Source organism: Dendrobates tinctorius, unplaced genomic scaffold (assembly GCF_039654945.1).
Source record: "Dendrobates tinctorius isolate UK_male_01 unplaced genomic scaffold, ASM3965494v1 ptg000029l, whole genome shotgun sequence".
Classification (NCBI taxonomy): Eukaryota; Metazoa; Chordata; class Amphibia; order Anura; family Dendrobatidae; genus Dendrobates; species Dendrobates tinctorius.
Window position 1 is genome coordinate 34,532,811 of NW_027361697.1, and position 16,323 is coordinate 34,549,133.

Below are 16,323 nucleotides of genomic sequence, written 5' to 3' on the forward strand. Positions count from 1 at the left end.
CCTACCTGAATGGTGGGGTACCACACCTTAGGAGAAGGTGCAGTACCTCTGTGGCGACTGAAGCCTCGGGGGCGCCACAGAAGCAAAAGAGTATACAGATATTACAGCATGGGATCACAGCTGATTCTCTTTGTGCGTTAAAGCATTTCCCTGGCAGTTGTTAAAAAAATGTTTTACCTCAAACAAAGAATTATTTTCGCTCCTGTGCTGTAATGTCTGTATACTTTTATTTAGTTCCTCTCCTACCCAGAAGATATAGTATGATCAGACCACTTTCTTTGCACGATCTGAAACAAAAATTACACAGTTCACAGGCACAGTTATAAGACTATCCCAGCACAGGAACATTTTTTATAAACACATCCAATTGTGGAACATATTATTCCAAAATCTATTAATTAAAATGAACTTTGTTTCCGGTACGACACATTTAAAGGAAATCTGTCAGTGCGATCAACCTTCCTAAGCATTCCATAAAGGCATGTAGGTCACAGATAATTGAATAAAGTGATAGTTTGATATCTGCAATTTGATGTCTTAAGGCCCTTTTACATTTAGCGATGCACCAGCGATCCGACCGGCGATCCGACCCGGTCAGGATCGCTGGTGCATCGCTAAATGATCGCTAGTGAGCTTTCACACAGAAAAATCTCACAGCGATGCAGCAGTGACGCAGCACACGATACTCACCTTTCACACACAGCGATCCAGACGTCCTCCCGCCCGCCTCCACGCGTCGCTCGTCGGCGCCAGCAGGAAGCCCAGCAGGAAGCAGACGACGAGAAATGGAGCCAGACATTCTCGCGCGATCAGCGATGGACAGCGGGGGAGCCGGTCGGAGGTAAGTATCACACATAGCGATATCGCTAGCGATATCGCTATAACGTCACAAAACCAGTGACGTTTTAGCGATATTGCTAGCGATATCGCTATGTGTAAACCCCCTTTAATCTAGAAATATACACGTTTTCCTTTAAGTAAATCAGCTGTTCAGGACTATGTGCCGGACACTGATCTGCAAGAGAATCTATCTCCAGAGCTTATTATAAATAAAAGGAGATATTACCAGTGTGAGACATATAGCTAATACAGAACAGGAGAACCGAACTCGTTACAAACACGTTAGCAGCTGTGGCTCTCTGACCTCTGCTGTATTCTCACAATATTGCAGCACTGTCTGCCTGTAAGATGGAATCTGAAGCTGAGATGAACCTGAAGATATGTTATTTATAATCATACACAGCTCTGCAGTGAGATCAGGAGAGCAGAGAGCGGCCATTACACAACACACCAGTAACACCACCACCACTAGCGATATCGCTGAAGCGACAACGATTTTGTGACGCAACAGCGACTTCGCTAGCGATATCGCTAAGTGTGACACGCGGAAACGACCGGCTCCCTGCTGCGATGTCGCTGATCATGCGCAAATGTTCAGGATCATTTTTTGATCGCTGGCGTCACTCTGACCAGCATGCATCGCTGTGTTTGACGCCCCTTATCAACAACGAGCGACCTCGTTGGCGACTCCGAGCTCATATAGATAGCGCTGAAGGACGCCTATTCAAAGTCTGAATTGCTATTATAGACAGTGCGTGACACGGTACCAACGATCGCCTGTCATGTCGGACGCTATTCACACCACAGCGTCTGGCAGGCAGCGGTAGTTCCATCTCAGTCCACTATAGCCTTAGTGGCGCCGGCTTGATTTTACTCAGGTTATCGGGGGTTAATCTAGCTGGAAATCAGGTGGGATGTTTGGTCACGCCTACGGTCTTTAAATAGTCGTGCTGGCCTGTGGGCGTCGCCGATTATAGCTTGTGTTTTATGCCAAGTGGTTCCGGTCTGGAGAGGTGGTGTTGGAGAGAGAAATTCATATCTGGTGTCGTATGATCCGTTGTTACCTTTTCGCCTTCCTATATTTGTGCTTTGTTTTGCCCTGTTCACATTACAGTATTGTCCTGTGTGTTTGGGGCGCGGTGTGGTTTAAGTTCTCCCTGTCTGTCATTACTGTGTGGGCTTTGGTGGTTGGACAACTCACTGGGTGGAGGGTGGAGGGTTCAGCTTAGGGCTGAGCAGGAGATAAGGAAAGGTTGGAGGCTCAGGCATTTGCACCATTAGCAAAAACCCTGGGTTGAGGGTCAGACAGGGTTTTCCCTAGTTTGAGGGACTCCGCAGGGGCCCGGGTTTGTCAGCCTCCTTTGACCTAAGCCCCGCATAACATCGCCGTGGTCGTTAGTGACATCGCTGATCGCTGATGTGTCGTTATGAAGATCGGCCTGTATGACTGCTTACTAGTGATGCACAAACGAACTTAGCTAGATCGTATCGTTGTCGGAATCGTTGGTGCGTCGCTACGTGTAACGGTACCCTAACACCTCCTTTAATTTACAATTATTTCTGGAGGCTAATTCTTGTGCAGATCAGTGTCTGACCCATTGCCCTGGACAGATAAATTAAATATAAGGAAAATGTGGATTTCTCTGTAATAAAACATTGGATCGCATATATCAAGGTATCACTCAGCTTCCTATGTGCCCATATTTATGGTTTGTCAGGGTTGATCCTACTGACAAATTCCCTTTAATATAAAATGTTTTTCTTCTTTGCATTGATGTGAATTCTCTGTACTGTTGTCAGGTATTCATGATTTCAAAGGCCGTTACATTCACAGTCGTTTTTATAAGAAATATGAAGAATATCGTGAGAAAACTGTATTGGTGGTAGGAATTGGAAATTCAGCTGGGGACATCGCTGTGGAAATTAGTGCCATAGCCAAGCAGGTACAGTATTTGCTTTTCATATCTAGATCCTATTTTGTAGACCAAAGAAGTAAAAAATTAGGGAACATAAATTGTGAGCTGTCTTCAATTAGGAAGACCAGCACCCATTTTTGATCTGTAGAAGGAAGTTTAGGTGTCACATGCAATATATACACATGTAATCAGCATTTTTTAAAAGGGTTCTCGACGTTGATAATATTTTTTTAAATTTTCAAAATGAGTAACAAAAAGTAAAATCAGCCACATTCACATGAGTAAACCCTGCTGCTCTAATTCAAATGCTTCCAGGTCCCCTCCTAGTGTCTACTTCCACCAATGACATCCATACACAAGTACATGCAGCCGATTACTGGCTAATTCAATTCAATGTTACAGTAAAAGAATAACTGAGCAAGCAGTCATTTACAATGCAAAGAAGAGAGGGACAAAGAGGTAAAGACCAGAGGACCTCAAGAAACATTGACAATCAGGAAGTATAGACCAAAAAGCAAGACCAATGGGGATCTGTAAGGTATGAATCAATACTTTTGTTTTAAATTCCAATGTGGGCCATTTCTTTAAAAGGAAAGGTGTCAAGTAGACAACTGCTTTAAATAAACAAGTTGACCCTACTTGTCTTCAGAGGAGTTTGGATCCCATATGTCCTCCTCTGTCAATGGAGAGAAGTAGAAAGTATAGGACCTATGAAAACATAGTTTATGTTTCCAGGTGATAGTTTGATAAGAATGTTATGTTAATAATACAGTCCTTCTTTTATGACTTTCCAAAAAATCCTTCACGGGCCTACCTAATAGATAAGAGTCATTAGTGTATTCTATAATGTGCAGTCTGAGGCCAGAGTCACACTAGCGTATAGTGGGTCGCCCTCCCAGGGCTGTGGGGGGGTTACTCGGTACCGGGCCCGATGAGCTTCAATGGGAGATGTCACGGCAGCAGGGACCCGGCCCGTGGCCCTGGGCGCCCATTGTAAAAGGGGTTGTCACAGTGTGCGTATGGTGATGAAAGTTTATAAATTATTCGTGACGCCACCTGTGGTGTTTGGCAATGGAGATGTAAGCCGACGCTGCAGACAGATCCTCTGGGACAGATGGTGTGGTGCAGCAAGGATATTATAACCCTCCACAGGCAGGGCTGTAGTCCCAGGGCAGTGTCGGTGAAGTGACACTCGGATGGTGTAGTGTCAAGCGCAAGGGATGTAGCAGTGCGGGGCGGGTTGGCGCAGGAATGAGTGGAGGACACCAGGGCATATAGTTCCAAAGCTTTACTCACAGTCTGTTGTACAAACAGGTGCCTGCCTCCGTGCCGTGTCCTCCAGGTCAGGGACTCAGTCAACCTCCAGGCCGGATGGAGTACTCCTGTCCAACACTCCGCCAACATGTGCCTTTCTGAACGTCTCCTCTTATAGCGACTTTAAATGAAGTACTCCCAGTACTGAGTTACACTGGAGTTCCTCCTGTCCGATGTTCTTTTGAACTCTACTTGTACGGCAGACAGCTGTAGCCTGCTTCGGGGACTCCTTGCTACTAAGTCCCGGCTCACTATCCAGTTGCTGTTGTGCCCCCAAGTCTTGTGTGGGAATAAAGTGGTCACTACTTCTATTCCTCCAGTGTCTGCTGCAGGACCATTAGTATCCATACAACTTCGGGGACCGGGCCCCGGCCTTGCGCTTAGAACTTCTAGGAAGGGTTCTCTTCTAACCCACGTCCTCTGTTCTCTTTTACTCCTCACATTCCGTACTAATCTTGCTTTCTATGGAGAATCAGGCTTTCTGTCTATGTAGCTCTCTCTCTTCCTTTCCTGTGCCAGCAGACCCAGGTCACTGGGATCTGCTGCAGCACTACCATCCATCTATCCCTCTCTCCGGGGATCTTCTTCTCTCCAACTCCCTAACCAACTGAACTCTAATCCTAAACTCTTCCCGCTCCTTGTAATGTAAACTAACTCCACCCACTTCCCAGCACGTTTCGTGTTCCAAGCAGGGAGCCACCAATGGGTGCTTTGCTATACTCCAAGCAGGGAGCCGCCAAAGGTGCTTTGCTACACTACTTTGTGGTGTGGGGTGCAGGTGTTGGAGCGTGGCCAGGAGTCTCCACCTTACCTGGATGGTGGGGCACCACACCTCAGGAGAAGGTGCAGTACCTCTGTGGCGACTGAGCCTCAGGGGCGCCACAATAGCATCTGATGCAAGATCATCTGATATGAGATGCTAATGAAATTCAGCTTCAGCTCCTTCTCCTTCATTGCTGGTAGTGCGGTATTTCACACAGACCCATAGACTCCTATGGGTGCTTGCGATACAATTCTGGCAGCCATTCGCAGCATGCTGCCATTGTTCTCTCATGTCGAATCGGCAGGAGAAAATAATCTCAGATGTGACCTGCCCTATAGTACAACACTGGGGCAAGTGCAATCTGCCGTTTTATCAGATTGTACTCACCGATTTATTCTCTCGTGTAAGCTAGCCCTGACAGATAATAGAAAGAGCTATTTTTTAAGGTGTCTCATCAAAGATCTATGATTATAAAATCTTAAGGAGGGGTTCTGTGTATAACCCTTGATTAAAGTGTAAGACTTCTTGTTAAAAAAAAAGATGGTGTAGAGATGAGCAAATTGCTTAGGGACAAATTGATTTCTTCACAACTTACAAAAGATTCACATTTTTTTAATAATTTTTTTTGTGATTAGTGTTATGCAAATTAAATATATTGTCAGCCTGACTGAACAACATTTTGCTAAACTGTAGAGGGCAGGGAAAAAGGTAAAAAAAATTAATATTCACCTGATCACTAACCTGTCCAACTGATGCCGTAGTCCATCATCTGTTTTTTTGCTCTATCTAGCATCTTCTTCCATCTGGCGTATGACGTTTACTTCATGAAATTTCATTGAGAGAGGATCTTCCGGTGCCGATTAGGCATCAGGTTCCACTACAGAAAATAATATGGAAATATTCATTTCGTATCAACTAACAAGGATGAAAATGGAATTTCTTTGCCAAATGCGAGTGAGCAGCTGAATTCGAGAGTCAGCAGATTTGTTCATCCCTAGTTATCCCTAATTATCCCTAATATCCCTTGAGACCTTAAGGCCCCTTTACATTTAGCGATGCACCAGCGATCCGACCAGCAATCCGTCCCTGTCAGGATCGCTGGTGCATCGCTAAATGATCGCTAGTGAGCTGTCACACAGGCAGACCTCACAGCGATGCAGCAGCGACGCAGCGCACGATACTCACCTTTCACACACAGCGATCCTAACATCCTCCCGCCCGCCTCCACGCGTCGGTCGTCGGCGCCAGCAGGAAGCCCAGCAGGAAGCTGATGACGAGAAATGGAGCCGGACATTCTCGCGCGATCAGGGATGGACAGCGGGGGAGCCGGTCAGAGGTAAGTATCACACATAGCGATATCGCTAGCAGTGTGAAATGGACTGTTTTTCTCAAGCTTGTGACAATTTTGGTGTCGAGATCAACACTAGATAAACCAAAGTCATGTATTAATCTGTTCCAGGGAAACTATACAAGGAGTCACGTATCACGGTGAAGGGGCAAAACCTCAAAGCAGTTGATAACTTCTCCTACTTAGGCAGCACACTCTCCCGTGAAGTAACCATAGACGCTGAGGTTAATAACAGAATTGCCAAAGCCAGTGCCTCCTTCAGGAGACTGGATAAGAACATCTGGGAAAGAAGGGGACTCAGCCGTACCACCAAACTGAAGGTCTACTGCGCGGTGGTCCTCACCACACTTCTCAATGCTAGCGATACCTGGACAGTCTACAGCCAGCATGCTAAACAGCTTAATCATTTTTATATGAGTTGCCCCCGCAGACTTCTCCACATTAGGTGGCAAGACAATGTCCCAGACACGGCAATTCTGGAACAAATCGGGCTCTGCAGCGTTTACACTCTCCTGCTGAAAGCCCAAGCCAGGTGGGCTGGACATGTAGTCAGAATGTCTGACAGCCGACTACCGAAACAACTGCTTTACGGAGAACTGTGCCAAGGAAAGCGAGCAGTTGGGGAGCCAAAGAAGCGCTATAAAGACTGCCTTAATGCGTCCCTCAAAAACCTGGAAGCTAACATCAATGAATGGGAAGAGCTTGCCCTGGATCGTTCAGGTTAGTGAGGCAGGATCACCTCAGGAGCACGTGCAGCTGATGACAGGAAAATCTTGGACGCAAAAAGAAAGCTTGCTGTCCGCAAGGCACAAGCAGAATCTAGTGTACTGACCACATCTACTTCCTTATGTCAAATATGTGGGCGAATCTTCAGGACCCGGACTGGCCTCATTAACCACATCCGGACCCATAACTATTAATTCTCTTCTAACCCTGAAGCCATGGTCATCTTCGGCTGCGAAGGACGAACATCAATATTTATTGAGTGTTGGAGTACAGAGACCAAAAAATGGCCACACTGGCAATAATGTTTTATGTATGGCTTAATTAATTTTATATTTTGATAGACCAGACTTTTATGGACACAATAATTAAAATATATAATTGTTTATGTTTTTTTTTAATTTTTTTGGAATGACAAAAGAGGGCGATATAATCTTTGATTATTTTTTTTTGCTTCACTTTGTGTTTTAGATGGGACTTGATCCATTTTTTCTGTACATAGTGTAAATACTTTAATGCTCTCCTTTGAAGACTAGCTTGAGGCAGCAAACACTATCCACTTTGTTAATACAAGAACTAGGCATATCTGAAAAAAACATGTAGAAACATGTCAATATGCTAAGTATCTAAGCTAAGAAGTTCTAAAACTGTATACGTTACAAAGGGAGCAGTTATAAAAGTAAGTCATGGAACTGTAATTATGATTACTAGGATTACGTCATCCGAGCTGAGTTGGCGTTTTTTGATTGGTCACCCTAAGATGATAAAACACTGAAGTCTCAATAGACTAAATAGATGACGTAGTAGGCTACTAACAGTGAAATAATGTTGATAAAATAGCAAACACGCAACCTTTCTATACACCTGCATGTAAAGTGTCATAAGTAATTACAACCTCCTCTGGATCTTGAAAAATTAGTTCCAATCAGCAAATTTAAGCATCATATCTTTGCTTGCAGCACCACAAAATTTGATAAGAAGATTAGCTGATTTTGTCTCTGAACTAACTTGGCTGTAGAAAACAGTGTAATAAATAGGTATTTCATGGGGGCAACACATTGTCAAAGGATAATTAAAACTTTAGGAGATAAGAAAAGGGTAGAATTGCTGACCTGATTTTTTTAAAACCAGTAAGCAAGTGAATACAAAGAGAGAATCTGTTAGGAACGGCGGAACAAACTAAATAAAAATAATAATAAAGTGCGTTCGCCGCTCGGGGTCCACCGTGCAGTAGGTGATATAACCGCTGCTAAGTGGTGGCAGGAGCAATATGGCGGAAATGCGCACAGGGTTAAACGTCACCCAGGTGCACAAAGCAATCTCTGTTAAGTCACAGAGATGCCAATCAAATACAAATACAAAAGACTGAGCCTGTTGAAGTCACAGTACACAGTATAAATGCACGCACTGTATCAGGTCACAGGAGTAGCCCGGGACAGCGGAACTACGTCTGTCTAGACCTACCGTGTGTGCAGCGTCGCAGCTGCGGACGCTAAGGAGGGCTGCTACTGCAGCGCGGCGTAGACACTGCCGCTAAACGACAAGGCAAAGACGCAAGCACAATGTCGAACGCTAGCAGCTGTGGATGTTGCAGCAGAGGAGCGCTGGCGCTGATTCTAAACTCAGTCCCTAACCACATACGTAATATCAGAGGGAAGGGGTTTCATAATGAGTCATTTACCAGAATCATACATCTGTCCTCATAGACACAGCAGCAAGTAAGTCTATACTAGCGCATGGCAGAACAGCCATGCGTGCCTTTTATAGCAGGCGGGACCTTCTGCAAGCTTCCAGATCTCTGAGATGGACCAATGAGATCTGGAGCACGACCTGAGCACATGACTCCCGATCTCCAATGGGAGATCGTCCCATGAGCATGCTCAGTAGGAGGACAGAAGGACTTAGCCTCAGGAGAGATTTACTGCAAGGCAATCTCCTCTGCAATCTCCTCTGCAGTAGATAAACTGTAACATCGGCGGCCGTGCCCGCCCTGGCGTCTTCTGCGGCGGCAACCGCTGCTGCCCCTTCTTACCGGCATTCCCTCTGCAGCGCACACTCTCACTCAGCGTCCAGCTCTGCCGTGTCCCGGCGCTCCTCCATTAGGCCGAGGACGCGAGCCAGCGCTCCCTCTTCTGCCGGCGGTGGGCGTCGCTGAGGGCGGTGCTCGCTTACCCACTTCCTGATCCTAAAGTATTTCAGGCGTCCGCTCTGTAGAGAGGATGCCTGATGATTGTGTGCTAATCCACGCGTTGTTCTGGCCGCTATAGTGTTACTATAGTTCTCTGGTTATATTCCTCTCGTCTTCTCCCTGTCAGCCTCCGTCTTGTCCTGCTTCCTCTCTCGCTCTCCTGGTTCCCTGGTGCTCTCCCCTCCTGCCTATCCATCCCTATATCTCCTCCTGGGTTCTCCACGTCTGCTTTCCCCCTGCTTCTGTGGCTACTCCTGCTGGCCCTTCTAGTAGCTGCCGCATGGTTTCCTGCTCTCCCTATAACCCTGTTCATGTACTCTTACCTCTGCTCAGTGTCCCTGGCCCTCCTCTGGTCCTCCTTGTCCCTGAGCCGGCTGTCGCGGTTCTGTCCTCTGCGGTTTTGCCCCTAACGATCCCTGTATAGGGCTCGGTCATCACCTGGAGCGCTCGACCCAGGGGCTCCAGATCCGCGACCCAGAAGGTCCACTCTCGGGTGTTGTCCATTCCCTGAACATCACAGTATCATCAGGCCATGGACCCAGCCGGTGCCGCGGCCGCCACGCAGAAGGAACTGCTTTTCTTGCATGAAAATCAGACCCGGATAATGTCCTTCATGAAGTCCATGGACACCCGGTTATCCGCTCTGCAGACCTCTGATCCAGGGCATGCTCCCCTCCTAGTCAGTCTTCAGCAGGAGCTCGCGCAGCAGCGCGACGCCCAGTCTCACATCTTGGGTTATATGGCTTCCGTTGACGATCGACTGCTTGCCTTGCAGTCCGCTGCGGCCGCCTCTACCCCACCCAGGGAAGCAGTTTCGTCTCTGCCACCTCGCCTGGGAAAGCCTCCCCGGTATGGCGGAGATCCTAAGCTATGTCGGGGTTTCTTAAATCAGTGCAGACTGCACTTTGAGCTTTTGCCCCAACAATACCCCACTGATTGTGCCAAGGTGACGTTCATTGTGTCCCATCTTGAGGGAGAAGCTCTGGCCTGGGTTAATCCTTTATGGGAGAGGGATGATCCCGTCGTGTCTAGTATCCAGAACTTTCTGGAGACATGCCGCAAAGTGTTCGATGAACCTGGATGCTTAGCGTCTACCACAGAGGCCCTCTTTAACCTTCGCCAGGGGTCCCTTACTGTGGGACAGTACGCCATCCTCTTTCGGACATTGTCGTCGGAACTCGGATGGAATAATGAGGCAATTGTAGGTGCCTTCTGGAGAGGCCTCTCAGGTAAAATCAAGGATGAGCTTGCTGGACGAGATACCCCAACCACTCTGGAGGATCTCATTTCCCTGGCTACTCGTATAGACCTGCGGTTCTTGGAGCTCGCTCGAGAGCCGGTTAGGGAGTGCAGGCCCTTTAGGCTGTATCAAGCGCCCATCCCGCGCTCATCTACTCCCTCTACTAGCGTCGCTCCCGACCCCGTGCAGGTAGATCGGATCTGGCTGTCCGAGCAGCGACGCAGGGAGAGGGTGACGAACGGTCTCTGCCTGTACTGCGGTGGAGCCAATCACTTTGTGCGCACCTGTCCTGAGAGACCGGGAAACGCCTCCACCTAGGCCAGGTAAGAGAGGTCTCCCTAGGTGATCATAATTCCTCTCTGCCCCTTACCCTTTCAGCTTTAATTATTGCAGGTCGGGAGCGTAGATCTGTGGAGGCGTATGTGGACTCGGGTGTGGCTGGTAATTTCATCCGGCAAGAAGAGGTGGATAAACTCCGGATCCCGGTGGTCATCTTAAAAGACCTGCGTGCCATCACCTCCATTGATGGAAAACCTCTTCCCGAACTCGTCACCGTGGTTACGGCCGAAGTAGACTTACAAATTGAAGCGCTTCATCTGGAGAGAATAGCCTTCTACGTCCTGCCTAAATTGTCCCACGCTGTCCTCCTAGGATTACCCTGGCTTAGGCTGCACGAGCCAGTTGTCGACTGGCGCTCAGGGGAGATCCTGCGCTGGGGTCATTCCTGCCACGCACGTTGTTTACGGTCCATCCTCCATCCTCGTTCCCTGCCAATGCCAGCCAATCTTCCGGGCCTTCCCGCACCGTATGCCGACGTTTTTAGCAACAAAGAAGCGGATACTCTGCCTCCGCATCGGGCCTATGACTGTCCTATTGACCTGATTCCCGGAGCCACCCCTCCTAGAGGGAGAACGTATCCCTTATCCCCAGCAGAGACCACGGCTATGTCTGAATACATACAGGAGAACTTGGCTAAGGGCTTCATTCGGAAATCCTCGTCCCCTGCACTTCGACCATGTATCGACTACCGGGGCCTGAACAATATCACGGTTAAGAATCGATACCCGCTTCCGCTTATCCCGGAACTCTTCTACCGGCTGAGAGGGGCTCGGATCTTCACGAAGCTGGATCTGCGGGGAGCTTATAACTTTATCCGAACCCGCGCTTTGGACGAGTGGAAGACGGCCTTCAATACCTGTGATGGTCACTATGAGTATTTAGTCATGCCGTTTGGTCTCTGCAACGCTCCAGCTGTATTCCAGGAATTCGTTAACGAGGTGTTTCGGGATCTTCTGCACTCATGCGTAGTAGTGTACCTAGATGATATTCTCATCTTTTCGCCAGACCTATCCTCTCATCGGAGAAGCGTATGCATGGTCCTGCATCGTCTTCGGGAGAATCTCCTCTACGCCAAAATTGAAAAGTGTCTCTTTGAGCAAACCTCGCTACCCTTCTTGGGGTATATAATCACAGATTCCGGACTGAAGATGGATCCCGAGAAACTCTCTGCGGTACTCAAGTGGCCCCGTCCTGTCGGTATAAAAGCCATCCAGTGTTTCCTCGGATTCGCGAATTACTACCGACAGTTTGTGCCGCATTTTTCCATGGTGACCAAGCCCATCACGGTCCTGACCCGTAAAGGAACTAGAATCATAGAATCATAGAATCATAGAGTTGGAAGGGACCTCCTGGGCCATCTGGTCCAACCCCCTGCTCAAAGCAGGATTCACTAAATCATCCCAGTCAGATGTCTGTCCAGCCTCTGTTTGAAGACTTCCATTGAAGGAGAACTCACCACTTCTCATGGCAGCCTGTTCCACTCATTGATCACTCTAACTGTCAAAAAGTTTTTTCTAATATCTAATCTGTGTCTCCGCCCATTCAGTTTCATCCCATTGCTTCTAGTCTTTCCTTGTGCAAATGAGAAAAAGTTGATCCTTCTACAATGTGACAGCCCGTTAGATATTTGTAGACAGCTATTAAGTCTCCTCTCAGTCTTCTCTTTTGCAAACTAAACATTCCCAAATCCTGCAACCTTTCCTCATAAGACAGGGTTTGCAGACCGGTCACCATTCTGGTCGTTCTTTTCTGAACTTGCTCCAGTTTGTTGATGTCTTTTTTAAAATGTGGTGCCCAAAACTGGACACAATATTCCAGATGAGGTCTGACCAAAGATGAGTAGAGGGAAATAATGACTTCACGTGATCTAGACTGTATGCTTCTGTTAATACATCCTAGAATTGCATTTGCCTTTTTTGCTGCTGCACCACACTGTTGACTCATATTCAGTTTGTGATCTATTAGTATACCCAAGTCTTTTTCACATGTGCTGTCACTTAACCCTATTCCTCCCATTCTGTATATGCTTTTTTCATTTTTATTGCCCAGATGTAGTACTTTGCATTTCTCCCTGTTAAAAACCATTCTGTTAGTTGCTGCCCACTTCTCCAGTTTATTTAAATCTTTTTGAATCCTCTCTCTCTCTTCTCTAGTATTAGCTATCCCTCCTAGCTTTGTGTCATCAGCAAATTTAATCAGTTTACCCTCAATTCCTTCATCTAAATCGTTGATAAAGATGTTGAACAATACAGGGCCCAGGACAGAGCCCTGTGGTACCCCACTTGAGACATTCTTCCAACTGGATGTGCAGCCATTTACGACCACTCTTTGGGTCCGATCACTAAGCCAGTTATGAATCCACCTAACAGTTGCCTTGTCCATTCTATACTTAGTCATTTTTTCAATAAGGATTGTATGAGATACTTTGTCAAATGCTTTGCTGAAGTCAAGATATACTATATCTACAGCATTTCCTTGATCCACCCAATCAGTGATACTGTCATAGAAGGAAATTAAGTTAGTCTGACATGACTTATTAGTTACAAACCCATGCTGACTCTGTTTAATCACTTCATTCTTATCCAGGTATTGACATAAATGTTGTTTAATAATTTGTTCAAAGATCTTTCCTGGTATAGAAGTCAGACTCACCGGCCTATAGTTGCCTAGTTCCACCTTCTTCCCTTTTTGAAGATAGGAACAACATTTGCTCTTCTCCAGTCTTCTGGCACTTCTCCTGTTCTCCAAGAATTTTCATAGATTATGGCGAGGGGTTCAAAAATTTCTTCTGCTATCTCCTTCAGTACTCTGGGGTGTAATTCATCTGGACCTGGAGACTTGAATTAATTTAGGTTAGCTAAGTGTTTCCTCACTATCTTTCTGTTTATAGATATCCTGGATTCTTCTATTCCCTTAATAGGACAGTGAATAACAGTTGATGTTACATTTCCTTTCTGAGAGAAAACAGATGCAAAATAGGAATTTAAAAGTTCAGCCTTCTCAACATCCTGTCTTACCATTTCATCATTTTCATCCTGTAAAAATCCTATAGCATCTTTGACTTTTCTTTTACTTTTAACATATCCCCAAAATCCTTTATTATTGCTTTTGACATCTCTTGCAAGCCTCAATTCATTTTCAGCTTTAGATAATCTGATTTGTGCCCTGCAGGTTCTGCAGACAGCATTATATTCTTCTTTAAATATGCCTCCCTCTTTCCATTTTATAAACATTTTTTTCTTCTTTTTTAGCATGTGCTTAAGTTCTGTGTTCATCCATCCTGGTTTCCTTAAATGCTTCCTATTCTTCCCTCTTTTCGGAATTGTTAACAACTGTGCTTTGAGAATTTCATTTTTCAAGATTTCCCATCCTTCCTGGACATTTTTGTCTTTAAGGATATCCAGCCATTGGATCCCTCCAATTCTCTTTCTGAATCCCTTAAAATCTGCCTTTCTGAAATCTAACCTTGACGTCTGAGTCTTCACAGGTCTTCCGCCTCTAGTTATCCAAAATTCTAAAATAGTATGGTCGCTACCTCCTAGGGTCCCAGCCACTTTTACCTCCTCAACCATTTCCTCCCTGTTTATAAGGATTAGATCCAAGGTAGCAGTTCCCCTTGTTTTCTCCCCTACCTTTTGGAAGATAAAGTTGTCAGCAAGAGAGGATAAGAATTTCCTTGACCTGTTAGTTTTGCCTGAGAGAGATTCCCAACAAATGTCTGGATAGTTGAAATCTCCCATGACAACTATGTCATATTTTTTGGAGAACTTGGCCATTTGATGCATAAAGAGTTCATCCATATCTTCAGCTTGCACAGGCGGCCTGTAGTAAATGCCTACAATGGTGTCCTTTCCATTGTTCTGTCCTTGTATTCTTACCCAAACAGTTTCCACAGAACGCCCAGTCTCTGAAGCTTCAATTTCTGTGCAGATATACGCGTTTCTAACATACAATGCGACACCCCCTCCTCGTTTATCAAGTCTGTTTCTTGCAAATAAGTTGTATCCTTCTAGTCTTGTATTCCAATAATGTGTATTGTCCCACCAAGTTTCAGTGATTCCAATGACATCATATTTCTTTTCCTGTGTTAGTAGTTCCAATTCTCCTTGTTTGTTGCCCATACTTTGTGCATTAGTATAGAAACATTTTAGTTTGTGATTGGTTTCTCTTTCTCCAATATTTTTATTAATTAGATTCTTTTGTCTTTGTTCTTCCTTTCCACTTCTAATAGCAGAGTTCTAAATAGCATTTGTCAGGTGTATGGCTTTTTCTGGTCTTATGCTTCCCTTCCCATGTTGTTCTAGTTTAAAGCTCTCCTTACAAGTGTAGCAAGGCGACTTCCAAATACATGCTTTCCAGTCTTCGTAAGGTGCACCCCATCTCTAGCAAGTAGTCCATCGTATAAGTAATTCACTCCATGATCCATAAATCCAAATCATTGCTGACTGCACCATCGACGTAGCCAGTTGTTCACCTGCAGAATCTTATTCCACCTCCTTGTTCCATGGCCATCCACTGGGAGGATGGAAGAGAAGACCACCTGCGCTCCCAGTTCTTTCACTTTCTTGCCTAAGTCTTCAAAGTCTCTGCAGATGGTTTCTAACAGCTGGTCTCCCGAGGCTGAAGAGGCCTTCCTGGCCCTGAAACGCTCCTTTGCATCTGCACCGGTCTTACATGGGCGGGTGGTCAGTAGGCCTTTTGTTCTAGAAGTGGACGCCTCCTCCACCGGAGCAGGGGCGGTCCTTTCCCAGCAGGTTCCCTCAGGACGACTGGTCCCTTGCGGGCTCTTTTCCAAATCCTTTTCGCCTGCGGAGTGCAATTACTCCATTGGAGACCGGGAGTTGCTGGCCATTAAGATGGCTCTAGAGGAATGGCGGTACTTGCTCGAAGGGGCTGTCCATCCCTTTACTATCTTCACGGATCACAAGAATTTGGCCTATCTGCAGTCCGCACAGAGACTCAATTCCAGACAGGCCAGATGGGCCTTGTATTTTTCTCAGTTTGATTTCAAGCTCCACTTCCGCCCCGGTGATAAAAACATCAAGGCGGATGCACTCTCCAGGTCTTTACAGTCGCCTGAAGAGGATGAGGGTCCATCATATATTATCTAGCCTGCCAAAGTGATCACCGTGGCTCCTGTGAACTTTTCTACTCCTCCACCAGGCAAGACCTTCGTTCCTCAGAATAAATGTACGGAGGTGTTGCACTGGGGGAATTCCTCCAAGGTTGCTGGGCACGTTGTGACCAAGAAGACCCTCTCGCTCCTCTCCCGTTATTACTGGTGGGCCACCCTTCGCCAAGACGTAGTGGATTATGATGCCTCTTGCACCACCTGTACCCAGAACAAGATCCCAAGGACCCTGCCCTCCGGCCTTCTCCACCCGTTACCGGTTCCGGATGCTCCTTGGCAGCAAATTGCGATGGATTTCATAACCGACTTGCCCTGCTCAGCTGGCTGCACCACCATCATAGTCGTAGCGGATCACTTCTCAAAGATGGCTCATTTCATCCCCTTGCCTGGACAGCCGTCAGCTCCGAAGTTGGCCGAGATCTTCGTCCACCAGATCTTCGGGCTACATGGTCTCTCTCTACGGATTGTGTCTGATCGTGGGGTCCAGTTTACTTCTCGCTTTTGGAGGGCTCTCTGTCGGC

The 16,323-nt window shown here is 46.5% G+C and overlaps 1 protein-coding gene and 1 long non-coding RNA gene across 4 annotated transcripts in view; one reads left to right on the plus strand and one right to left on the minus strand.

Moving 5' to 3' along the window:
- LOC141085916 (dimethylaniline monooxygenase [N-oxide-forming] 2-like) overlaps positions 1-16,323 on the plus strand; it is a 113,669-nt gene that overhangs the window by 46,442 nt on the left and 50,904 nt on the right. For all 3 annotated transcript variants that reach the window (XM_073571546.1, XM_073571547.1, XM_073571548.1), the window contains one exon: positions 2,641-2,783. In XM_073571546.1, coding sequence (XP_073427647.1) covers positions 2,641-2,783 — 143 coding nt within the window. The remainder of the gene's footprint in view (positions 1-2,640; positions 2,784-16,323) is intronic.
- The window catches only part of LOC141085918 (uncharacterized), a 149,871-nt gene that overhangs the window by 14,689 nt on the left and 118,859 nt on the right, over positions 1-16,323 (minus strand). The window contains exon 2 of the long non-coding RNA XR_012231438.1: positions 5,575-5,710. This is a non-coding gene — a long non-coding RNA (uncharacterized lncRNA). The remainder of the gene's footprint in view (positions 1-5,574; positions 5,711-16,323) is intronic.